Source organism: Drosophila elegans, unplaced genomic scaffold, assembly GCF_018152505.1.
Source record: "Drosophila elegans isolate 14027-0461.03 unplaced genomic scaffold, ASM1815250v1 contig_397, whole genome shotgun sequence".
NCBI classification, from domain to species: domain Eukaryota; kingdom Metazoa; phylum Arthropoda; class Insecta; order Diptera; family Drosophilidae; genus Drosophila; species Drosophila elegans.
The window spans coordinates 3,753,125-3,779,036 of record NW_024545782.1 but is presented as its reverse complement, the minus strand read 5'-3'; the positions used below and the strand labels follow the sequence as shown (position 1 = coordinate 3,779,036).

Here is a 25,912-nt window from a genome sequence, read left to right as displayed (position 1 = left end):
GCCCTTATCTCGGGTCATCAATCATTTTTATTGCATACATTTTTTTATATTTTCACCTCGTCGAGTACGATTATTCCGCAAGTACCGCCTTAATTTATAGCCAAAAACAATTATCGAGTGGCTTGGGAAGCGTCCAGGAAATTATTTGTTGACCATTTTATTGGACGTCAGTTAGAGATATAGCCATGTAGTAGCCTTAGTAATTGGCTACCGATCGACTTGATTTACGCCATATCCAAAGAGCAGGCTTTAGCCCGCCTTTATTTTCAGGTGGGTGGATCGTTCAAGAAGATAAAGAAAATACTTACATCGCTCCTCGGGAATCGAAAGAGAGAACGAGCAAGTGGGTGAGTGAGTGAGTTAGTGAGTGAGTGAGAGAGCGGTTTCAATTCGATTCAATTCTTTCGATTGTGTTTGCAGACGGACGTGTGTGTGCCTATAAAACGCTTGCAGGAATTTGCAGCGATTTAGTCGTGTGTTTAAGCAGGTTGCGGATCGTCTTCGCCTCAGTTTTCGTTACCGTGGATCGCGCAGTGCGAATATGAAATGAAAAGTTTCCACAGAACGACTTCTGAGTCTTAATTAATTGACAACTCCCACTCTGCCGGGAAAAGTGAACAACGAAAAGTGCAAACAGATTTGAGGCATCAACGCAAGTTGTCTAATTTCCTGCCCGCCGTGTGAATACAAAGTAGGTCCCCCCTCCCCCGCCGTTTGAACTTACTCCCCCACTCAAGTTCAGTGGCTGTAATAAAATAAATACTTTAGATATTTCACATTTTGGCAGTACGTGTTTTTTGATATCAGTTGCAAAAAAAGCTACAAATGCAAACGCAAATTACAGTCGCTTATGATTAAAACGCTCGTCTTCGACTTTGAGCTGGTATTAATTTGTTCCATATATTTCACATTATTTACTTTTTGCCACTCGTTTGCATATTGGCCGAAATTAATGTGAACGAATGTGAACGCTTTCTTAATGAACTTGAAATGAATGCATTATAATATTTTATTGCATGAGGAAAATCAATTGCAGTGCTACCAATTGTATCATAATTTAAAATCATATTTTTCGAACATGCCAAGCGGGTTAAGCCGTTAATATAAGCAGTTCCAAAACGTAATAATTTGTATGAGAATGGAATCAATATGCGTAGTACGCATATCATAATTAGAAAATTTATTTAGTTCGAAATGTATAAGCCAATGAATGTTCCATAGTAGAATATGGAACGAAAGTAAAAAAAGTGTTAACAATTGTTTGAAAATTTAAAAAATCCAAAGATCTATAAAATAGCAAAACTAATCGCACACATAAAATTTGTTTATTTATTTTAAATTTATTTATGTTATTTAAAAATTGATTACATTAGTTTTACGTTTAATCTATAAACGTTAGTTTCTTTGTATAGTTAAAATTATTCTTATACTTTTATAAAGAACAAATATGTTAATTAAAAAACAACATTTATTTCCGATCCCGATCAAACTGAGCCGCTTGCCAAAAAATCACTTTTACGGTGTCATAAAGTATTTTATATAGGAAAGGTCCGTTCAGATCTCCAAAATACTCATCATTAAAGCCCACAATTTGTGCGGCTTAGATAAACAGAGGAAGTCTCACAAAGCGACCTGTGATAAGGCGGCCTTACTAGATGTAATGGAAATACATGCATAATTAAAAGAGAAACCCAGACCGAATCTTATCTTATGCCTCGAAAATTGGGCCAATAAACACTTACCACAATTAGCAGTTGTCAACGCGACTAATGACAAAGGCCAAAGCCAGACAAAACGAGTGTAGAACAGAGTGAAGTGGAACCGAATGCGGATTACAGATATTGATAATGTTTTAATAAACAATTCCCGCAATTGAGGGAGATAAACAACCTGAGCCGAAATCCCAAATAAAAGGCAGGGGAAATCAAAAATGAAACCGAAACCGATCATATAGGAATAACATTCATGGCTGATTGATATTCGAGTGGTGTGGGTCTGTTAATGAAACACTCGTAAGTGGAGTAATCACACATATTTCGCGATCCGATTGCAATCGTGAAGCCATTTTAAAGGGGACCCGATCCGGCTGCTTATTTAGCATTCGGAATCAATCACAATTCACACTTTGCCGCACGGTAGTTGGGGTAGTAGGGCAATACAAGCCAATTAACTCATCCGGCGATCCGATAAGGAGTAGTCCCCACCCCTTCACCTTCCCTTATCGGCCCACCGAACGATAGCCATTCGATTTTTATGGTCGACTCACTCAAGAGCTTGGTGGATTTTTATTTTCCTTTTAGCTCGATTTCATCTTTATGGCTAAATCTTTTTTCGTATAGCGCCCTTTCCTATCGGCTGCGTTTGTCAGATAAGCCGCGAACATATAATATTATACGGATTTTCTACATGCAACGATCAATCATTGAAAAGTCTTTTATATTTGCCATAAATTAATGCAAATATACAACCTAAGATAACTCTATGAAGGCTTGGCCCCGAATGGCTCCAACGAAATCCGGCTGCAATAAAAGATTCCACTGATGCCATCTAGCACTTGATAACTTCTAAAGTGCTCTAAAGAATTCTCTATAACCTTCTCGTGGAATAACATCGTATTTGGTGCCTGTCTATACAAAAGGCAGTTTAATTGATCAATTGAAAGGAAACTGAGAGTTGGAGAACGACTTCCTTGACGTCATTCTTAAGTTTTACAGTTGTACCCATCCGTGGTAATAAACTCTGTTTTATTGATACCCAATTAAGAGTTTGAACTGCGATGATTGGTGTGATCAGGAAGAATAACACATACCAATATTCCTATATTTATAAAAACTTTGATTTTAAGAGATCATCTAGCCACAAACTTTAAGTTTTTCAAAAACATATATACTTTTAAAAATCACTAGTTTTATATAATGACTTTATTTAAAAAGCTAACACTCACGATTTAATTTGAATTTTTACTTATATTGCATATTTCACTGCCGTCCATTAACTAATAAATATAGCCGCACGATTGATATAAATGTTACACACATTAAAAGGTATCCTTTGAGTAAAAGGAAAACTTGTTGTACTGGGAAAAACAATGGTGAAAGGTACAATCTCATCCTTTTCTTAAAAAAACCTACGAACGACACTTCAAAAAAATTTAAATTTATTATATAAAGCTGCTAAATTATATAAAGACATCAGCTAAAGACAATTAATCCCTACAAGTTATTTTTAAGATTGGATATTTTAAACTTTTGTTAAGTAAAATTTCGGGTTTTATTGATCGATGGCAACAAGTGTTTGTTCCATTTAGCCTATTGCAGTTAATTAACAATGGCTAATCGTAACCGGAAAATCCCAAGGAGATTAGCCAAGTGCCCAATATCATCATATCTGACGATCGCCCACATGTGACTCTGCGTGATAACAATCCGTAGAAATACGGATTTTTCCTCCATTTGAATGCCTCGTAGTTCAAGTGAATTGTTCTCAAAATTACACGCTTCCTCCACTGAAGTGCTTAGGGGATTAATTGTGTAAGAATGCGAAACTTATTATCTCTTCTGATTATCTATCATTGAGCAGTTTTGTAGACAATGCTCATTCCGAAAAATCGATTAGATTAATAAAATAGCGAAAGAGCAACAACAGAGCCAAATCGAAGAACACAAATGCGTTTGGGGTCTGACCAGGTTTGAGAATGAATCGCGTCACCGGTAGCTGATACTAAGCCACCTTCCAACTTGGCCAACTAAGCCCGCCCCTCGAGTACCTACGTAATTTCGAAATCTGTGTAAAATGTAAATGCTTTTGGCCCTCATTTGGCTGTGACCATTGCACAATGGAGCTCGAGACGTTCGAGGAAAACCTTTTGGGCCAAAACGGCTTGCCAGTGTTCGTGCTTAGTAATCCGCGCCCTGGCCAGTTCTCCGGCTCTCCAACTGACCGCTCCAGCCCACTGAGCCAACTGAGCCAAGCCAACTAACTACATCGAATTTGCTTATGCCTTGGCCAATTCGATCAGGCAAACATGTCACGTAGAATCATTCCCCGTTGTTGTTCATTCGATGGCAATGCAAAATGCTTTTTGGTGTGGGTGCAGGAGGGTTTGGGCTGGGACTTGGTAAGGGGAAGGGGCAATGTCCGGCAAGGTCAAAAAGCGGCAAATCTGATGAAAGTAACTCTCAATGCAAAAGTTGTTAGCAAGGGTTTAGCGAAAGGCCAAACTTTAAAACCAAAACATTCGTATGTTAAAGCATTTATTAAAAAAAAATAATAACATGAAATATACAAATCGATGGCAGTTTTAAATGATTACGAAAATGATTAGATCCGGTAGAACTTAATTAAATAAGTTAATATCAATATAATTGAAATTTCATTTTACTTACAGTGAAATAAGTTAATATTTATATACTGTCAAAATTGATCTTAACTTTATTTATTTTGGAAGCCAACAATTTTTCGCATCAATTTAATATGATATATTTATTGTATTTTGGCATATTATAAGGTAGTAAAACCAATCTAAATTTTAATCCATCAGTTAGTTGTAAAGCAAAGGACTCCCTAGAGACATTCAACCTATAGATGACCTGTAGAAGGGTAAATATATGTGTTCCCTAGTTTATTGGTGCACACTTACGGCTATATAGACAGATATATTGGCTTGTAAGGCCTAAAACCCGAACGGATGACACACGAATGCTAATTAAGACGCTTTGTTCGCCATTTGTTCGCATGATAGCACGTGACACTGATATTCCGATGATGATGATAATGATAATGATGATGATGTGTCGAAAAGTTTGTCAACTCGGGTCTGTATGAGACCAGACACGCGTCAATTAGAGCCACGAGCCCCAAAAAAAAAAAAAGTGGTTTTCAGGCATCGCCCCAGATTAAGATTTTGATGGGTCCTGGGGTGACTGTCCAAGCATAAATATTGTTTAAAACAATTTATTCACAGCAAATTGCCCATATCAATAGCAGGCTTTTGTTGAAACGGCGCTAATTAGAGGTGAAAATTGAAAACATTGAGCGTGGCTGGCCAATTATGCAGTTGTGATTGCAAATAGACATTTTCAGTCGCCAACCTTCCTGATATCGGCTGCTGCCTTCCCTATTTCTTCCCATTTATGTCTATATTTAGAGCTCTAATCAGAGCGTGAATGAAGTCAACATGTTGCAAATTGATTAATGACGAAGTAATTGCTATGAATAAGATCAGCGCACTTAAATAGCGTGGATTCTTGACTTCTTTTGGTCCCTGACAAATTGTTAAATCGTTTAAAATCAGTTTTAGACAGTTTTGTCACCTGCTATTTGCTGCAAGCTTTTGTGTGAACCAGAAATTAGCAAATGGAATAAAGCAACATTTTAAATCAACATTTCGCCAGGCAACCAACATGCCTGTGGCTTTGTTTGATTTCAGCTAACGAACCGCATGACTTGATGTCACATTTTGTTCTCCTCGCCGCAGAAACAAAAAATAGCAAAAACAACGGAAAGCCCCGAAAAACAAATAATCCGCAAATGTATAAAATAATCAATTCAGCCTCATTATTTCGAGACGTCTCGACGCGCCGGTAAAAAACAAAAAGGGGCGAAAAAGAGACAGAAGTTAAACCGAGCTCACGTGAATTTATTTAGATAAAACGCGTCACAATTAAACGCTAAAAAACTTCTTGGTCATCAAAGCGAGAACCGACCCGTTTTTTACATATTCATAGGAAGAGGTTTGTGTACATATCTATGTATATCACAGAGCGCATATCAGGTGTCTCTTTCGGTCCGGGTGATATAATTAAAGCTAATAGCTGTTAATTTTTATTGAGGTTTTTAGAAGTTTTTACAATATTTATTTGATATGTACGTAACCCTTTACGTTTTCACAACTTCCCAAATACACTGGAAAAAAAATTGTTTAGAAATGTTGTCTTATTATAATGCTTATTTACTTACTTTTTTACTTTTTGCAAATATTCTTAATTTAAGATTTTGCTTTAAAAAATGTCAGAAAATTAACTAACAAAGATAAAATTGTTTTGTATGATTTTAAGAACCCTAAAATCACTCCAGCTTCAATTCATTCATTCACTTATTAACAAAGGTAAAGAAAATTTGTGGTTTTAAAAATATAAGTTTGCATATGTATAATCAAAGCGGCTATGTGAATTACAAAGGCACCCTCTCTAAACTAGAAGTTTATGTATGTATACTTATACATATGTAACCATGTCTAAAATGAATAGAAAAATAAAAATTTTAATACATTATATTTAACGCATTATTTGTTTATGTAATCAAATACAGCTAGTCAAAGTATTTGGTAATTATTTATATATAGAAAGATGAGAAATTTGTTTTTTTTTTTTCGAAAAAAATAATTAACTGTCACAGCCACTTTTTAAGTGACTATATGCATATATACCGATTGACTTGATAAATAACTGTTTGGCTTTTTAATTAGCGCCTCGCTATTTCGCCCAGTGTACCTTAGCAGGTGTGTGTGTGTGTTTGTGTGTATGTGTGTGTGTGCACCTGCAGTTGGTGGATTGCCACCGCGTGGTAATGAATTTATTTCATCGCTAAACGTCGAACGAGATAGTTGTAAAACTCCCGTATCGCTCATAAATATTTGTATACTTCCGATTCGCATCGCCGTCCGATGTTTAGTGTAAGCTTAACGGCCATTAATGGGCCATAAAACCATCCGTCGAATGGAGATAACTGATCATAAACTACGTTTCGCCAGAGCCACAAGACGATGACGGCCACGGGAGAGCCAGGAGCTCGCGAGGACTCCACCTTGGGAGGTTCCCCAGCGACCATAACCACCCCGACGACCCTGATCGCTCCCACCCCGACCACAGTGGCCAGCGATGTACCCATGCCCCATTCGAACGGCAGTGGCAACCACAAGAGCACCATAGTCATCGAGAGCCAGCCGAAGCGACGGGTCAGCATTATTTCCGATCCGCCGGCGATCGGCGGCACAGGCGGGCTCGGAGCTGGCTACGATAATCCCGCCTATGAGCAAAACCCGAGGCGTAAAATTTCACAGGTGAGTGGGGCGGAGCAATTCATTAGTCGCTGGCGATTGCGATAAATCGGCAATCGTAAAATCGGATTTTCCGTGTACTGGCCATATAATCTCCTAATGAAAATATATATGAGCAAACGCTTCGCACTTGTGTTGGCGATAACACGGTTTGGCATTCACCTAAAATACCCTCTATTCCGAAAATCCCATCGCAGACCTCCACACACTCGCACACGGATATAGGACCTGCGCGCAGGAAGAGCATCCTCAAGGATACGGCGCCCCACGACAACGACAGTGATCGGGCCTCCACCCACAGCCATGGTAAGTGGTATCCACACTAAAAAGAGTTTCTTTCGTCACTATGGTCGACAGTACAGGTAGTGACGATGCGCACCAAGAGCGTGTGCATAGGAGACTACTATTATACAGCAGCAGAATTGAAAATCTGCTGTACGGTATTGCTAAATGAAAAAGAAAATGCGGTGAAAATTACATACTAAAAGTAAAAAAAAATTTTAAGTGGAGTTCCAGAGCTTGAATTGGTAAAATACAACACTTTTCTTAAAATACGCGTCGAATGACACCGAATTTGCTTGGATCCGATGCTCCGTTCAAAAGTACTTTTTTTTTGTATATATAAAAAATACAAAAGTTTTCTACGTTGTTGCTCAATTTCAACAAATTTTAAGGACTTGTCTTAGAATTATGGAATAATTTGTAATGGGCAAGTCGATAAAAAAAATTTTTTTTCTATGACATTTTGAAAAACTACCTTTATAAGCGTGAAATCGCTAAGAATATTGTCAAATGATAGTCATGAAGAATTAACAATAATAAACTAAATAAAATAGTTTAAAAATTATTTATTTTTTATTTTGTTTTAATTTTTTTTGCAAATTTTTAATAATTGTTAGAGTCGATTTTTTTTTTACTTTTAAAACCCTTGAGATTACTCAACTTTTTGTGTATAACATAAACCACATTTATAAAATACACTGAGATAAATACGCTGAGATAAAAAATGCCTGTGTAGGCAAAATACCTGGATAAAGCGGTCCGAATGCAAACATTTATAAAGTGTTTTTATTAAGTCGAATGCTTGTTAATTTTGATATATTTTATATATTGAAGGTGCGATCGTCACGACTTGTTTTATCTCGTTAAGAGGTGTTTTTGTTTGATTTTAAAATTTCCATAAAATAAGGGGTTCTAACGCGATCTGTGGAGAACACAATCGGTAATAATTATTTCTGCGTTACTTTTGGCTATGCCAGAAATATTTGTTATTTATTCTGCGGCGTACATTGTCAACGCCTCACTTCTCACGCGTGCAGTTGTCTAGTACCGCAACGGACACGTTTTTTCAGACTCTATCACAGGCGCCGCAAAAATGTATAAAATTCTTTTGAAAACGTGCAAAATTCAATTTTTGAGGGCAGGTTGTAGCGTTTTAGATATTTTATGAAAATAATTATTATTTTAATGCTGATTGAAATCTTTAGTGACTAACGTAATAAAACTAAGCCTTAACTTGTAGCGTTAGAATATAATAATAATAATAATAATTAAATTAAATTGTGATCGGAATTGCTTAAAATAAATTTGTTACCTGAATTACAACGATACCTTTCATTGTAAAAATAAAACCGAATTAAGAAAGCCAAATCTTCTGGTGACAGATTATAATCTATAACATTATCAACAGATTTTAAGAAATCCCACCTGAGTTGTGTACATTAAAATATACTTTAAAACAATTGTAACATCTTGAAGGTAGCTTACGTTTTATACTGCTCGATTGTCCCAGATTTCAACCTATCTTGAGTATAGTACGCAAGGTTTTCTAAATTGTGATAGGAAGTTTCCCATTAGCCAGCACCCCATTGTTACGGTCTCATTCAGATTGCAGTGTGAATTAACCAGTTGAAAAATGCAAATATCTCAAGTTCAACTGACTATTTGGTCAGGGGCTACGGTGCTACGGTGCTACGGTGCTACGTCTATTTCATTTTCCAGTTGACATAACCAATTAGCGCACTGGGGGAAGTGGGCTTGCCAATGCCCAATTTTACTGCGTAGGTCTTGTCTTTGACGAGAGCGCCAGCAAGCATTCCCCTTCGATATTAGGCCCATACTTATCACCTAATTAGAGATCCATGATGGCTGACGAGATAATTTTCTAGTGGTCTGGTGAACTGAGAGCCAAGTGCTTGCGCATTGAGGTGAATAGTTTGATTCATTCATTCATAACATTGCCACCGACTTCTTTCACAGAAAACTATCGACAGAATGCGCTGGACGTGCTCAATGCAAAGTACAATGGCCACCAAACGGGACACACCTCCGGTGGCGACAGCAATGGCGGGGCCAACTTCGTCGAGGAGTCCTGGATGTACACATTCTGCCTCAAGTGCCGCGGCGAGGAGCCCTCGTCGTCCTGGGAGCCGCCCTTCTGGCAAAAGATATTCCCCTACCCGCTGTGTCCCACGTTTAGGACGGTCTCCCGACTAATTTCTATTATTCTGATTGGTAAGTAAAATATAGAATTATATCACTGGTCGACAAAAAAAAAATGCCCACGACTAAGCTCAAATGACTCTAAAGGGATTTTACCTGCGGATTACTAATCCAAAACTGAATACTTTCCATTACCTTCCCGTTTTAAGAAAATCTCGGTCAAAACCTCAAATATTTGACTTTTGGGACCTTTTTAAGTCTTAACTTTTAGTACAATAATATTGTTTTATACTTTGAATGTGAAAAACATGAAGTGCTTAACGTGTGTTTTATTTGCAAATAAACAAATGAAACTTATGTTATGCACTTTGTGGGTTACTGTACGAACTTTGTTTAGAAGTTTATAACTTAGTCAAGTAGGCACCTCTGACCCAATTAAAACATAAATTATTATTAATCAACTTTTCTATATAAAATAAAGCAAATCGCTCAGTGTTTTAAACATGTTAAAGAATGACCAACCTACAAAATTTATGGCGGAAAGGTTGTTGCTTTTATAACTCAGTATTTATTTTGATATGCACTTAACGCATTCTATTTGTGTTGTATGGCAATAAATGTAACCACTTTAATATTAAAATTTTTAAAACTCTCGAGGAAGTTTTACAACTTTAATATCCAATTCCTGAATTACAGGTGTGCTTATCTGGATCACGGCCTTTGTGATCATTGGTGATTCAGCTGCCCCTGGCGGACAGCTGTTCGGCCTGGTCGTTCTCACTGTGGCCGCCAACTTTGGTGGCTATTTGATATCGCTGACCACGTTACCGCGACTAATCGGCATGCTCCTGGTGGGCATTCTCTTTCAGGTGAGAATTAACTAAGTGTTAAATTAGTTAAATAAAAATTTTAGCCAAGTAACAACAATTGCTTAAAAAATTTAATCCGCCCGTTTGTATGCATACAATTCTCGCAGTTCTAAAGCCGTCTGCTTGAAACTTTTACAAAAGTTGTTTTTCTATTGCAGGTAATTTATAAGTCGGAGCAAGCCATAGAAAAAATTGGAAAAGTTAAAACAAAATAAGCAATAACTTCAGAGTCTTAATATTTTTTTAAACATGTTTTTCAAAATGGTAATGGATTAATAAATCAGAACTACGGATTTAATTTGATTTAAATCGGGCAACTATATCATATGTCTCTCTTAGGGACAATAGGAAAAATAAATAAAGCAAAATTATCATAGCTTCAATTTTTTAATCAAGTAAGCATTTAAATCGAAATATAGTTGTTTCTTAAAGAATATCTAATTTGTTCCATAGCTGCAAGGTATATAACCTTGCCCAATTGTTTTTCCTTTCTTGTTCTATTGATATCGAGGCGCAGATTTTAAATATGTACACAAAAAATATTTCATGCCTTCTCACTCAAGTCGACTTAAATTTATCCAATATTAAAAAAAATAAAAATTATTCAAAAATTCTCCTAAACGTTCAATGTTAATTTTTTTCATACTTAAACTGCTTAAACTGTTGTTTTCTACTAAAAATGTCGTAATTTTGTGGCTGGAAACTACCCTCAATGTACAAAAAAATTATATTTTACGTATGGACAGACAGACGAACGGACAGACTCTCCTAGTGATTCGTACCTAAGTTCTGATTGAAATTATAACATAGTACCTTTTGCAAGGGTACAAAAATATAGACTTTTCGAAAGTAAAATCCCTTACGCTAACCCTTAACTAAAAGTTCTTTTGATTATGTTTACTTAACCAGAATGTGGGATGGGCGAATATCGATGGCGACTTCTCCAAGGTGACGGCCCACCTACGCAAGTTCGCGCTGACCATAATCCTGACTCGAGCTGGTCTCGAAATGGAGCCGGAGGCCTTCAAAAAGGTGTACAAGACGATCCTGAAGCTGGGCATCATTCCGTGGTGCGTGGAGGCGGCGGTGATGGCCGTGATGTCGCACTTCCTCCTCGACCTGCCCTGGATGTGGGCGTTCCTGCTGGGCTCCATAATTGCGGCCGTGTCGCCGGCGGTGGTGGTGCCCTGCCTGTTCCGGCTGCGCACCAAAGGCTACGGCGTGGCCAAGGGCATTCCCACGCTGGTGGTGGCCGTGGCCGGCGTGGACGATGCCCTGTCGGTGGCCATTTTCGGCATCATCAGCACGGTGATGTTCTCGGACAAGGGACTGGCCTACCAGATCGCCCAGGCGCCGGTCTGTATCCTGGGCGGTCTGGGCTTCGGCGTCGTCTGGGGCTCGCTGGCCCGCATCTTCCCGGAGAAGGGCGACGCGTATGTGGTGCCGCTGCGGACGCTGCTGCTCTTCACCGGCGGCCTGATGGCCATCTATGGCAGCGAGGAGCTGGGCTTCGAGGGCGCCGGACCGCTGGCCGTCGTCTTCTCCGCCTTTGTTTCGAACCTGTTCTGGTGCAAGGACGGCTGGGATGTGGAGGACAACCCGGTGTCCACCGCCTTCGAGATCTTCTGGATGATCTTTGAGCCGATTCTGTTCGGCCTGACCGGTGCCACGGTGAAGATTCGCGAGCTGGACTCCCACACGGTGTCCATTGGAGCGGGCTGCATCTTCACCGGCGCCATACTGCGCATCCTGACCACGGCGGGCATTGCCTTCGGCGACCGGCTCAACACCAAGGAGAAGTTCTTCGTGGGACTGTCATGGATGGCCAAGGCCACGGTGCAGGCGGCCCTCGGTCCGGTGGCCCTCAAGCATCTGGGCGAGAACGCCACGGAGGAGGAAAAGAACTGGGCGAACATCGTGCAGACGATCTGCGTGTTCAGCATCGTGCTGACCGCTCCGCTCGGTGCCATCATGATCTCGGTGACGGGAACCAAGCTGCTGACCAAGACCAAGCAGCCGCAGGACCTAAGCGGCTGGCGGCGCAGCCACCGGCCGTCCATTCGCGACATCAGCATCATCGACGAGGAGGAGGAGCGCGAGGATCCCGAGATCCCCGAAGACAAGGAGACGCACGACAACACGCTCAACAACGCCCACATCCCCACCATTTCCTACACCTACAACACATAGTCCAGTTGCCACGTCGCCCGACTTCCAGTCGGGCCAAGAATAATGTTGATTGTTTTCTTATTGTACACTAGCTTAAGCGGACCCTGCATTCCGAAATAAATAAGTTTAAAAACTATGTCTTTTCACATTATCTGTGTAATTGGGTTAACGCATCAATTACATTTGGAGCCCATTTCTCAATGTCATGTTAAGTTGATATTAAGTTAAATTTATTTTTCGAAAACATTTACACTCCCAATGTCATTTAAGAGGTTATAAGACGGTGAACTCTTAATAGAAAGAATAATATAGATTAAGTTTGTCGGTCTAAAAATAGAAAAGGATAATGAATATTTCGCATTCTTTTTTTTTAAGGCTTGGCAGTTCGAATTTCTAAACGAGTCCTGCGACAAACAGACCCTGTAAAAATTTATCAGAAAGAAAAACTTAACACCACATTGTGAAACGGAATTTGCGTTTCCCAACAATTGGACTTTATGTTTATTTACTTTGTTTACAAACTATAACCTTAAGTTCACATTGAGAATTCGTATTTTATTTTTTTATTTATTGAAATAAGAGTCGCCCAACATAGAACTTTGTCTCTGACTTCCAATTTCATATTTTAAGCCCAAGATGCACACTAATTTTCCAAAATTCCAAAATCAAATGAAAATATAATAAGTCTGCGATTTGCGGCCAGGTAGAACTTGGTGGAGGCCTTGTTTTTTCTTAAAAACCCTTTTATTTAAGGTTTTTTTTTGCTAGAACCACGAAAGAGAAGCATTTTATCATTTTTTTTCCCAACAAATCCGGATCCGTATTGAAAAAGTTAAGCAAAAATTAATTAAACGTTATTTGCAAAATTGCCACCGGGTTTTAAAATATAATCTTCCTTTTTGTAAAAGATTTTAAATTTTAAATTGATCTTCAGAGTTTTTAAACTTTTTCAGCAGCAATAGAAAATAAAAGGCAAAATAACCAAAAATAAAAGGCAAGAAACTGTGATGTGAGTAAATATTTTAAAAAACAACGAAATTTATGTGGGGTGGTGCGAGCCACGGGATTTCCAAAGTTTAGAAACCCAGAAAATAAAGATTGATCCACGAGATTTATAAAGTGTACAAATCGTTCAAACGCACATATACATCCAATTTAAAGACTGTGAAAGCTTAATGTTTTATTAAAAATAAAAATAAATGACAATGGGTTTTTTTAATATTTTGTTTTTTATTGAAAAACATTATTTTATGTCCACATGGGAGTATGTAATTACCATTTCAGTTACAGAAATGTTCGCTTTTGCCTACTTAAAGGTACTTTTGCACCGGCTCACCCAGAATAGTCTCCAGCTCCTGCACCGCGCTGCGTGTGCTCTTCTCCACGCGCTGGTGCTCGTCCTCCAGCAGTTCGGCGATGAAGGGAACAGTCTCCGGCAGCAGAGGGGCGTAACTCTCGCCCAGCTTGCGGGCGATGGCCACGCAGGTGCTGAAGGCCAGAATCCTCACTTCCGGATTGGGGGTGCGGGTCTTCAGGAGCACTTGGCTGTTCAGCTGCTTCCACATCACATCGTTGGTGGCCACCGCCAGCTGGGCAATGCTGTTGCTGAGCACCTGCTGCAGAGGTTCACTTCCGAGGACGAGGTCGTTCTCCAACTGGTTGACCAGCGGCGGCATCAGTGCGTTGAAGCGATGCTCGTTGATGAAGTCCTCGCTGCAGTACATGAAAACGTGATGCAGGGTGTTCAATATAGCCGTCAACAGCTCTACATCATCTTCCGGCTCGCCGGCTTCAAACTCCGGATGGAGGGAGTTGTGCTCCGCCAGCAATCGGGAGGAGTCTTCGACAAATTCGCTGGCAAAGAGTACAAACAGCGACTTGAGGGCCTCGGCGATCCGGTTGGTCAGCAGGAAGTAGGTAAGGCGCGTCTCCCTGGAGCTGCTCTCCAACGCCCACTTGTGGACCCTGGCGTACATGGGTCGAAAGCTCGTCTCGGACAGCTTTAGGATCCAGGTCACGAAGGTCTCGGCCACAGCCGCTTCCACGTCCGAAACCAGTTGCCTTTGCAGGCCGCGTCCACGCACGAGTAGCCGGAAGTCCAGCGCCTGGAGAAACAGCTCGCTTAGAGAATCCTGCACCGGTTGCAGTTGCGCCGCTGTGTTGTGCCGGATGCTCTGCAGCAGGAGGTGCTGCATCAGATGACCCAGCTCGTCGTAGGCTTGCTGCTCCAGCAGGCAGGAAAAGCCCTTGGCGCAGCTGGGCACAAGGATGCGCACCTCCACGCCCTGAGCCACCGCAGTCCAAACGTCCGCAAGTCGAAGCTTCAGAGCCTGGGCGCGCTTGTCCTGCAGCAGCAGCGGATGGTCCAACTGCACTGAGAGGCGCGCCAGGCCCGCGATGATGTCCACCAAGTAGGGTCCCAGGAAGAGCGGCAATGCCTTGAACAGCTTGTGCAAAGCTGAAAGATAATTAATTAATAATTAGATAATATAACCTCTTTATTGTTTTTGACATCGAAATATTTGGAAATTGTGATGCTGGCAGCTATAGTAGGTCCCAATAATATGGCCATAAATGAAAAACATTATTGTGCACGCAGAAGTGCTATTTAATAATGACCTAATGTCGTTAACATTAAAAAATTATTATTACTAAAGAACCTTAAGGACAAAGTTGTCAGCTCTGATCACCACTTATTCTTTAACAATGAAACCTACTTCCTTATTTTGTTAAAGCGATTAAAAACCAGTTAAAACTAAAGTCTTTCTTTTTTAAAATACATATATAAATACTAAACATTTTTTAAAAACTCTAACGTTCAAAAATATTTTAACTTAATTAACCTAGCAATAAATTCGAATAAAGTAAGTCGTAAATAAAAATAAATTAAAACTTATTTACTTGTTATTAAAATCATCAACCTAATAGTAAATTTAGTTGACGTTAACACCTTGTCTATCAGAAAAATAAAGTTTTATACATGTAATAACTTATAAGTTACAAAACTTGTCATACAATAATTATTATAATAACTAACACTAAAGAACCTGACTACCTTTGCAAAAAACTATCTTTTATCACTTCTAGACGAACGAAATATTAGTATTATATGCAGAGGTCACAGAAGAGCTTTTTAATTTATGACACGCAATCGTTTAATCGAATAGGACACAATAATAATGAGAAAATTTAATTTAAGTACCCCTATCAACAGATTGTTAAGTCCCTTAAAATTGTTAACTATTTGTTTCCTATTTAGTTATTTTATTCTTTTATATTAATTTTTATGATATTATATTTGAATTTTTCTAATTAGCATATTAAATAATAAGTTTTACTCGTTCTGCTAGTATGTCAAATGAATAAATAACTTACTGGTTCCACAATAATTAAGCATTTAAATAAATATCAGTAACAGGATAGTTCCAAGTGGGGATTATGAGATTTAAATAAATTTAATTTAAGTACCCCTATCAGTTAAGTCCTCTTAAAATTTTTAACTACGTCCTATTTTCTTTCCTATTTTGTTTCCTATTTAGTTCTTTTTATTCTTTTTTTTAACTTTATATTATATTTGAATTTTTCGTGATTAGCACATTAAATTAAATGTTTTATTCGTAGTGCTAATATGTCAAATGAATAAATAACTTAATGGTTTCATAATAATTAAGCAATTAAATAAATAAACATTAGTAACAGAATGCAATTCCAAGTGGGGATTGTCGGACTTACCTGTCACGAGGGTGGAGCAGACGTAGTCGGGTCCCTGCTTGATCGTGGCCATCTGGTGAACCTGCTCCTTCAGAAGCTCCGTGAGCTGGGGCGCGAACTTGGGCAGTTGGGCGAGGGCGTGGGCCTTGAGACTGGCGCAGATCTCGACGAGAGTGAGCACCACGTTGCCCAGGACGGCCTTGGGCACACTGGCCCGCCGCTTGGTGATCTTGGTGAGAGTGGCCAGCAGGGAGCGGCACTCCTCGACGAACTCGCGACCGTGGCGGTGGGCCAAAAGCTGCAGGGCTTGCAGCGCGGTCTGCTGCAGCTTCGCCTGCTGCCCACTGCTGGGGCCGTCTTCCAGGACGTCGTTGATAATCTGCTGCAGCGGCGCAAAGAGCACGCCAAAGTGTTCGGCGGCGCACAGCTGGAAGTCATCGGACGTGGGACCCAGCTTGGTCACCAGCAGTTCCAGCACCTTGATGCGCACATAGACGTGGTCGTGCTGCAGCAGCTCGGTGATCACGCTGATGAAGTGCTCTGGCGCCAACAGACCGATGGCGTTGTCCAGGACATCGTGGGCATGGTTGGCCAGCACCCGCCAGAACTTCTCCAGAGCGGGTGTTTCGCTGGCCGCTTCCAATGCTCCATTGACCACGCCCACATACGCCAGCGTCCGCAGGATGAAGTCCTGGTAGTACGGTAGCAGTTCAGTGGGATCGGGACGCTTCATCTTGGCCTGCCACTCGTTGCAGCTGCTGATGCCCGACAAGAAGTCCATGATGAGGTACTTGTAGTGACGCAGCTGCTTGAACGTTCGGGTCCGCACATCGAAGAGCTGCTTTTCCGTTGACAGCACCGACGAGCCGGTGGTGCCGACCCCCGAATGACCGCTCTTGTTGGCCGGCAACGTGGCCAGGTACTCCAGCAGCCGGATGCACGTCTGCAGGCCCACCGCTGGGTCCTCGAACATCAGTGTTAGTTCGCGGGCAAAGTCCAGACGCGACTTGTCTGAGGATACCTTTTGGGGGCCTTGCTCCAGGAGCACTTGCGACTCGAACACAATGCAGAGGAACTGCCAGAGGTGCTCCTTGGGCTCGAGGACGCGGAAGAGGGTGGCGTAGAGCGGCAAACGCCTGTGCACCGGCACGTCGGCGCAGATGTCGGCAAACACCTTGAGCACGGGTATAACCAGCTCCCGGTGTCCGGTCTTCAGCAACAGAATGGGAATGATCGACTCCACCACATTGTGGATAATGTGCAGGCTGAAGGCGTCGTCGTGTCGCGCCACCGTGGAGCCCACAAACGTGAAGATCTCGACGATCTTGAGCAGCACCTGCTGCGGATACAGGCCGGCACAGTGGGTCAGGAAGAGCAGGGCGTGCTGCTGGGTCTGCGGATTGCGCGTATTCCGCAGGCACTGCACCACCAGTTCGATGCGGAAGCTGGACTCGGGCAGTGCCTTGACCAGCTGCACGCCAGCCGCCTGGGCCGTTTGGCAGCAGTGCAGCAGGTTGGCCAGGATCAGCTGCTTGGGATACTCGGCGGCACTGTGCTCCTCCAGCGTCAGGCACGATTGCAGCAGTTCGAAGAGCTTCGGAATCAGCAGCTCTGCTCCAACCAGCTGCTTCTTGTGCTCCATCAGCTCGAGCAGAGTCATGCCCTGCTTCCAGGAGGCGCTGGTCAGGTCCAGTTGGGTGGCCGCTGCCGTGCGTCGCTTGGAGGCGGCAGTCTGTGGACGCTGCTTCTGCACCACAGTGCTGGCCATCTCGGCCAGCATCGGCACCAGGGGCTGGCATTCCAGACGGCAACGCTTTAGCAGTCGGTGACTGGCCAGGAAGATGCTGTCGTTGTCCGAATTAGTGGCCGCCGACACGATCAGCTTGATCAGCGCCACCTTGTGCTTGGCCTGCATTTGGTCGTAGGTCTCCGGGGTGAGACTGTTCAGCAGGATGCAGGGCAGGGGCTGGAGCTTTTGCTCCAGCTGGACGTAGGCGTCGTGCTGGGCGAAACTCTCCTCGAACAGCTTCCAAGCCAGATCCTTGCGGAGCAGAACGTTCAGGCCCACACGTCCCTCGAACTTTTCCACCACCGACTTGTAGATTTCGCTGTGCGGCCAGGGCAGCTGTTTCAAGTGCTGGCTACCATCGCCCGCAGTGATCTTCGTGAGGGAGTCGAGTCCCAGTGGCAACAGTTCCGTCAGGAAGTGCTCATCGTTCACATGCTTGAGGGTCGCCAGCAGAGCTGCTGTGCAAATGGCTGGCTGGCTGAGATCGCAGACCAATGCTAGGATAGACCTTCTCAGCTTGGACAGCACCATCTTCTCCTTGACGGTGGCCTTCTCGGGCTCCAGAATGGTGTACAGTATCAGGGCGTACTGCTCGTGATCCATGCTCAACTCGCTCTTGCGCTGCAGCAGCGAATGCACCAGCTGCTCCACATGGGACACCAGTTTGCGACTGCCCATCAACTGCAGCGCGTTGATGGCCTGCACTCGCAGGGTTTGCAGTGGCGATCTACAGGCGTTGGCCACACGCAGCACGTGAACCAGGCTGCAGTTCAGCTGGGACTTCGGGTTGGAGAGCACCGCCTCCAGCAGCAGAAAGCCATGCAAGCGGAACACAGCATAGTCCGAGTCGCGTGGCCACATTTCCGGCAGGCTCTCGAAGACGTAGAAGTTGGTCAGCAGCTCCAGTCTGTCCTGCGCCTCGGGCAGAATCAGCCGCAGGCTCTGCTGCAGGGCTCGAGTCCATTCCTGACGCTCTGGCAGATCTGCCCGATCCGAGAAGAATTGGGCGCACAGTATCTCCAGCAGACGCAGGCATAGACGAAGTTCATCTGTCAACTGATTCCAGGGCGTTGCAGCCAGAGACGTCCACTTCGTGTTCTTGACCAAAGTCAAGAGGAAGTCTACATACAGTTGGAGAGGGACAAAAGTTTGCGAACTCGGCTTGCCCCTGACCACACGGAACTGAACTCGCCGACTGTAAAGCTCTATTTTCTCCAGCATGTGCAGGCTCTCATCCGGCCGCAACTCCCGCTTCGCGTAGGCGGTCAACAGCAACAGCAGGTGTGTCAGCTGGGAGGCTTCCTGTATGTAGGCCTCACCGCCGTGATCCTGAACGCTCTGCAGCAGCGCCCTCTCCTGACTGATCAGCTCCTCACTGCTGCTCGCGATTACGTCCAGGAAGTGCTGACGATGCTCGTTAGCCTTGAAAGCGTCGAAATCGCTGCTCACTTTCAGTTCGGCCAGGAAGGGAACTTTGCCAGCAAAGTCACTGCCGAGCAGAATCAGCAGAGCCTCGTGCTCGTGCTCCGCCAGCGCTTCGCTGGGGAAGAGCAGCGGCATCAGCGCCAATAGCACTAGATTCTTGTCATACGCGTCGCTCACTGGGGTCGAGGTTAAGTGACGAACGGCCAGCGGAACCACGGAATTCCACTCGAGCTCCTTTTTGGTCTGAGCGCGACTTAGCAGGCGGCACAGGGTTTGGGCCAAGGCAAGAGGACCCAACATCTCGGCCAGCTCCTCGGTGGACAGCGAGAGGACAGCCGACACCACAGCACCACTGTCATCGTTGATCCTATCGGGCAGACACTCCTGCAGCAACTTCACGCTTCGCTCCCGCTTCTTTTCCAACTTGAGGTTTTGGAGCAGCTGCTGAACAGCGCCCAGTCGCCAATCTGCGCTGTAGTGGTAGAGCCTTTCGTAGGCGTGCTTCGCCTTTTCATCCGAGGTGTTGAGACGGAAACCTAGGGGAAGCATAGGTTAAACAACAATCCTTGAAAGCTTTTATCTAATTCGTTTACCTAGGGCCAATTTCAAGGCCTTTTGACGATTGCTTGTGGTGGATTTGGCCCTCAAGGCCTCCTTAACGCTCATGTCGAAGGCTTCCGGATAACGCCTCTCCAGCTTTTCCAGGTAAGTGCTATACCAGGTCTGAAAACTGGTCTTTTCCACCTCTGCCTCATCATCCGAATCAATAACGATGGTATCGTCGTTGTCGTCTGTGGTTGTGTCCATTGGCTCAGGTACTTCGTTCTCGGTCTCCACAAAAGTATCCAGAAAACAACTGAAATTAAAACAAGAATAAGTTAGTTACAACAGAAAAGAATTTATAATATCGACCATTTTATTCGCTGTTTTACGTATCTATTCATTTTTGCAGAGACCGCAATCATACATTTTAAATTAAATAACACAAAATGTATTTTTTATTTAGTTTTGAATAAATATTTGTTAAAAAATGAAGTAAATTCAGAAAAAACATTTATTAAAAATGAAAATAAAACTCAAAAATATAAATATAGATTATATAGATCTAAGCTTAAGTAAAATTTATTTAATATACTTTTCTAAAATCTGTATTTATTTACTTGTTTATATATGATTTCGCAAAAAGAAAAAGGGATAAACAATGACTTTTCTAAGTTATGTTGTTGAAAAAATTGGTATAAATGAATTATACCAAAAGGGCTCAACATTTTTGGTATATATTTATGGCAAAGCTTTGGTTGCAACATAACCAACACAACTTCCTTTTGGATGATGTTTTTAACTTTTTTTTTAACACTTGTCAAAAAATTTTCGAGCTAACGTATGGGTATAAAACAAATCAAAGATTAATGTGAGTTTTAAGCTGAGCAGTGATATAAAATAAAGTACTGGTTTTGCCAATAAAGCCATTAAACAGTAACAACAAAGCTATATTATTATTGCTTTCTTAAAAAAATATATAATAAAATTGTTTCTTTACAAAACTTTGAACACCAAAATGGAATCATAAAGTACTCACTTGATCATTTGCTGGGCAGTCGGCTTGGCCATTGGCACATCCGAGATCAGGTTGTCCAAAAACAATTTGCACGAGCTGGAGGCGACGTCCTCCTCCCGAATGGCAGCCACGGCGCCCGTCATGAGTGGCATGCAGATGGACTGGATGGCGATGTTGCCCTTGGCCAGGGAAGCCAGCGCCGCAATAAGCCACTTCTGGCCGACCAGATTGAGGACGGTCTCGTGCTTGAAGTGCGGCAGAGCGGCCTGCTGCTTGCCATAGATGCAGACGAGCAGCAGCAAGGACTCGCTGTGCAGACGCTCGAACGGACAGTTGGCCACGCGCTCCAGCAGGGCGTTGCACACCTTGCTCTTCAGCTTGGTGCGGGAAACCAGCTGGGCGACGATCACATAGGCGGCGGCCATGAAATCGATGGTGTCCGACACCAGGCCGCGGAGCAGCGACTCCAGGATGCTGGTGATGTGCCAGTCCTGCAGCGGCCTCGCCGTCTGCAGGGCGCCCACGACGACGGTGGCGTAGAAGTTGATCTGGGCCTGCAGTTGGTGGGCACGCGGACCCAGTTCCTTGACCGCCTTCTGGGTGCTCTGGCAGATGAAGCCCAGAAAGGCGGGGTTGCTGGCGGCCCTGTTGACGATGGCCGTCTTGGCCAGCGGGACGCCAGGGCGCTGCAGTGGGCGCAGCCAGAACCAGTCGGCATCTGCCGGACGCAGTCGCATGGTCTGCAGGATCTGGACGAAGATCATGGTCTCGTGGTAGGGCAGGATCAGGGCCATCACCTCGTTGCGGTTGAACTCGTGCACCTGGAACCGGCGCAGCAGCCACTCGAAGGCCATGTGGGCGGGGCGCAGCAGGAGATACGGGGACAGCAGGCGCAGGAACTTGCCAATGGCCGCGTCGAGCAGCTTGTTCACCTCCGGCAGCTCCACGGATCGCTCCAGCGTCAGGGTGGCCTCGTCGAACAGCGTCAACTGGAACTCCTTGAAGGCCGGGTTGAAGTCGGTCAGCTCCTGCAGCCCCACTAGCCCGATATCGTAGATGGTGCGCCGGTCCTTGGTGGCTGCCTCCTTGGGATTGAAGAGCACGGAAGCGCGACTCCGGGCATCCGCTAGCGTGATGGACGACTGCGGAGCCGCCAATTTCTGCAGCTGTTGGGCCAACGCGGTACTCATCTTGGTATTGCGCTTTCCTTTTTCTTTATTTTAAGTAAATTCACAGTTTTAACGAAAAACAATACAAATGTGCGGCGACCGCACTCCACACGTGTTTGCTTCAGTGTGACCAAAGGGTCATTCCGAAATACACTAAAACAGCCCAACTACAAAAGGTGTATAGCCCATCTATGAATTAGCGTATTCACACACCGTGGTTTGAAACTTGTTTAAATATTTAAAATCTGATCCGAGCAAAAATACTTTCGTAATCGGTCGAAAGATGCACAATACCATCAGACTTGTAACTAAACAATTCCAAAGCAGCGTACCAAATTAGAAACTAATTAAAAAACAAGAAACGAAGCAAACCGAAGTTCATATACCCTTGCAGCTAACGGAAAACATCAAAAATATTTCAGAATTACGGTTTAAATTTCATTAAAATCGAACCGAAAGAACGCCGAGATCCCAAATTTGGGAAATTAACATGCAGTTTTTCGTTATGCCTACGCAGCGCAGTTTTATTTCAAAATTTGGCCAAGCCCACAAATCGTATCAATTGAAAATTTTCTAAATCGAATAGTTATTAGTTACTAGAAAAAAGGTTTAACTTTTTGGATATCTAAAAATACCTTAAACATTAATGTTCAGCTGATTAAACTTTTTTATATTTAAATTATGTTTAGGTCAATAAGATCTTCTCTATGTAGCGGCTAAATAATCCAATTTTTATGCCCACTTTATACTAGAAAAAATATAAAAGAAACGTCATTATATCGTCAATTTCCGGTGGAAAAGCTAATCTGTAAGTTGCAGTCAATTATGCTTATCTTTTCCGCATATATCCGTAAAGAAAGATTTTTAAGATTTTTTATAAAATAAGAAATATTTTTTTCTCACTTGTTTTTTAAACTTAAATTTTTTTAAATCAAAACATTCTATAGGTTTCCTAGTTTAAAAACAGTTTTAACTTCTAAAAATATTGACAGTTTACTGTTAAATTCATAGAAAGATAAAAAGTATTTGAAAAAGTAAAACTCTTGTCGTTAAAGCTCTTATTATAAAAATGTTTATATTTCGAATATGATAAAAATACTTAATCTCGCAGAGGTATAGATTTCCGGAAAACCTTACAGTGTACGATTTAAAAACAATTATGAGAATGTATGGTGATGACAAAATGGAACATTGTGCAGTGAACATAATACGGAATTAATGAGATTTGGACAAATCGAATACTAAACGCAATTAAAAGCCTATGCTTAAACTAAAAGCAGAGCCGCTTGAGCGAGTTCTTCCTTCTTATCTTGGGATCGCGGTTCTGGGCACGTTGCGGCGGCGTGAGCCGCTCTCGTGGCATCATTAGCTTGGAGGGCGTGTCCAGTTCGGTGACCAGGCAGCGCTCGCCGGGATGCGACTTGCAGAGGCAGTTAATGCAGAACCGGAACTGGCAAACGACACTGGTGCATTCGGCGAAGTTGTAAGCCGGTGCTTGCGGTGGGGTATTGATCTCGTCGAGGTCCAGGGACAAGAAGCGCTTCAAAGGTGGCACACCGGCGCTGAGGAATGTGCTGTTGTGGCGTCCAATGGGAAGCGTTTGGGACAGCGCCGAGTCGCCACTCTTGGCCACCTCGCTGATGAAGACCCGACTACCACGTCCGCATCGCGGGCACTTGACGCGCTGCGTCTGCTCGCGCAGAACCCTTCCGGCATCCGCCTCCATCAGATGGAAGCTTGAGTTCCCGGAGTCCATTAGAGAGGCGGCACTGTTGGCTAGACTGCTGTGGTTCGAGGTCTGCAATGGCACTGTTTGGTTTGCCTTGGGCACATGGCTGCGCCGCTTGGGCACGTTTGGATTCTCTTTGGTCAGGCTCAGCTTGAGCCGGTGGTTTTGCAGGCGCTCAAAGTCCCGCTGGCTGCGATAGACGGCCTGCCTCCAAGCCAGCGACACCTGTGTCATCACGTCCAGCGTGTGGGCGCTAACATGGCGCAGTATGCACTCCAGGGCAGGTTGTTTCTGTGCCAGCTTGGCCACGATGTCCAACTGCTCCACGCCGCCGTAAAATCGGTTCTTGGCCGGCGGTTGTTCCAGCTGCGGAAAGAGCAGCTTCTTGGACTTCTTGGGACTGCTGTGCGGTGGCTGGAAATGCTTTTTGCGCCGCTTTGGCAGACTGTGTACCTCCAGCAGACGGGGCGTCATGGAAAAGGGCTCCTCCTCCACGGAGCGCTGATTCGACGGCTGGGACCTGGGATACAGCTTGCCCCAGTGCAGGTCCTGCTCCTGGTGGCCACCTGGTGAGGACAGTCCCCGGATCAACGTCGAGGTGTTCGACGCATTGCGACAGTTCTCGCCCTCCGTGTCCTCCAACAAAAATGGCGTCTCCGCAGTGGAATTATGAGGCGCCCGGAAGGATGTGTATCCAGACTCGTTCATCTCCGCGTCGAGAGATCCCCGACTGGGGCTCTTGTTGCGCAGCGCCGCTCGCCGGTAGTAGGCGCTCATCTTGGCGATTTTAGAGTATTCGAATTGTTATGCTTTCGGCATCGGTTGCTTGTTTTTCGTTTAGTGCTAGGGGTGGGAGAACATCGATGCCAAAATCGCTGTCATCGATGTTTGACAGGGCATCAGAACTTTTGTCGTCGATTGTTACTGCTTGGTGCGCAATCGAAAAAGGTGGCAACATTGGTCAGGAGTGAGAACTTGCTAAATTGAAGGGTGGCGGCGCTGGTTGAAGTATTCGCTAATTTACGGATGATGGACATTACTGATTCGTATTCAAAGCGACTTCCTTTTTTCCCGGAGGTTTTCTATTTTAATTTTAAGGTTTTAAATAGTTAAAAATATTTCAATAATATTTCAAGTGAAAATTAATAACACCCTTGGCGATAAAGCTGAATAACGGTGAAAGTCTGAGTAGCGCCTTTATACATAATTACATTTAAACAAAACATTATTTACGGGTAGCGGCGTTGGGTAGTTCAGAATTTGTGTAAAACTGTCTGGATTTTTAAAATTCAACGAAGAGCTCACATTGCTTGGATTATATCTTGCATGTGTGTTCCAGACATAATACTAACATTAAAAAAGTCTAGATGGTAATTCCAAAATTAAATTGATTGAATCCAGTGGGAGGTTTTGCCCTTTGGTTCATTTAGCATGGCGCTCCTCATTCCCATTCGCGCTTCTTCCCAAACTACCTTTTGTCTTTAAAAAACTGATTTGACAGGAAAAGCGAATCTGGCAAAACTGTTTCCAAATCGAAACGTATTGATACGATTTTGATCAAATTTAAATATGAATGACAGTATGAATTTATGGAACGAAGGATTTGGTTTTTTTTTTTCGATGCAACTAATTTTAATAATTAATGTTAATTAAAACATTTGTCGTTTTGATTGCGTTTTTTAGTCATGTGAAATATGAAATTATTATATTTATTTTAAATGACTATTTTCTGAATAGATTTTAATATCTTAAATATTTGTAATTTAAACCATATTAAATATATTGTTAATGCATGTTACTAAATAGGACCCATTTATAATACAACGTTTTGCACAATATCTAACATCTTTTATTTTTCTATACTGTAATTCAATATGCATTGTACTTAATATGATGATTTTAATATTTAAAAATTAAATTTGAAATTTTATATTGATATATGTATATATCAATTAAACTAGTGATGCTGTTAAACATATATATACCTTACAGGT

General features: G+C 43.0%; 3 protein-coding genes across 4 annotated transcripts; 1 reads left to right on the top strand and 2 right to left on the bottom strand.

The window, feature by feature from the left end:
• The first annotated feature begins 475 nt into the window (after positions 1 to 475).
• On the top strand, positions 476 to 12,673 carry LOC108135274 (sodium/hydrogen exchanger 9B1). 2 transcript variants are annotated; one of them, XM_017255954.2, is made up of 6 exons: positions 476 to 691; positions 6,752 to 7,060; positions 7,255 to 7,363; positions 9,317 to 9,571; positions 10,196 to 10,368; positions 11,278 to 12,673. In XM_017255954.2, exons 2-6 carry the CDS (start codon positions 6,764 to 6,766, stop codon positions 12,556 to 12,558), a joined length of 2,115 nt encoding a protein of 704 aa, XP_017111443.1. In that variant the 5' UTR covers positions 476 to 691; positions 6,752 to 6,763; the 3' UTR covers positions 12,559 to 12,673. The 2 variants fall into 2 exon arrangements, with proteins under 2 accessions (XP_017111443.1, XP_017111442.1); XM_017255953.2 differs by lacking the exon at positions 476 to 691 and adding an exon at positions 6,576 to 6,673.
• Positions 12,674 to 13,758: 1,085 nt separating this feature from the next.
• Positions 13,759 to 22,305, bottom strand: LOC108135233 (HEAT repeat-containing protein 1 homolog). Its single transcript, XM_017255892.1, has 4 exons — positions 21,042 to 22,305; positions 20,056 to 20,318; positions 16,270 to 19,998; positions 13,759 to 14,995 (listed from the first exon to the last, which is right to left on the bottom strand). Exons 1-4 carry the CDS (start codon positions 22,208 to 22,210, stop codon positions 13,848 to 13,850), a joined length of 6,309 nt encoding a protein of 2,102 aa, XP_017111381.1. The 5' UTR covers positions 22,211 to 22,305; the 3' UTR covers positions 13,759 to 13,847.
• Positions 22,306 to 23,238: 933 nt separating this feature from the next.
• On the bottom strand, positions 23,239 to 24,785 carry LOC108135296. Its single transcript, XM_017255980.2, has one exon. It carries the CDS (start codon positions 24,693 to 24,695, stop codon positions 23,460 to 23,462), a length of 1,236 nt encoding a protein of 411 aa, XP_017111469.1. The 5' UTR covers positions 24,696 to 24,785; the 3' UTR covers positions 23,239 to 23,459.
• Between the last annotated feature and the right edge of the window lie 1,127 nt (positions 24,786 to 25,912).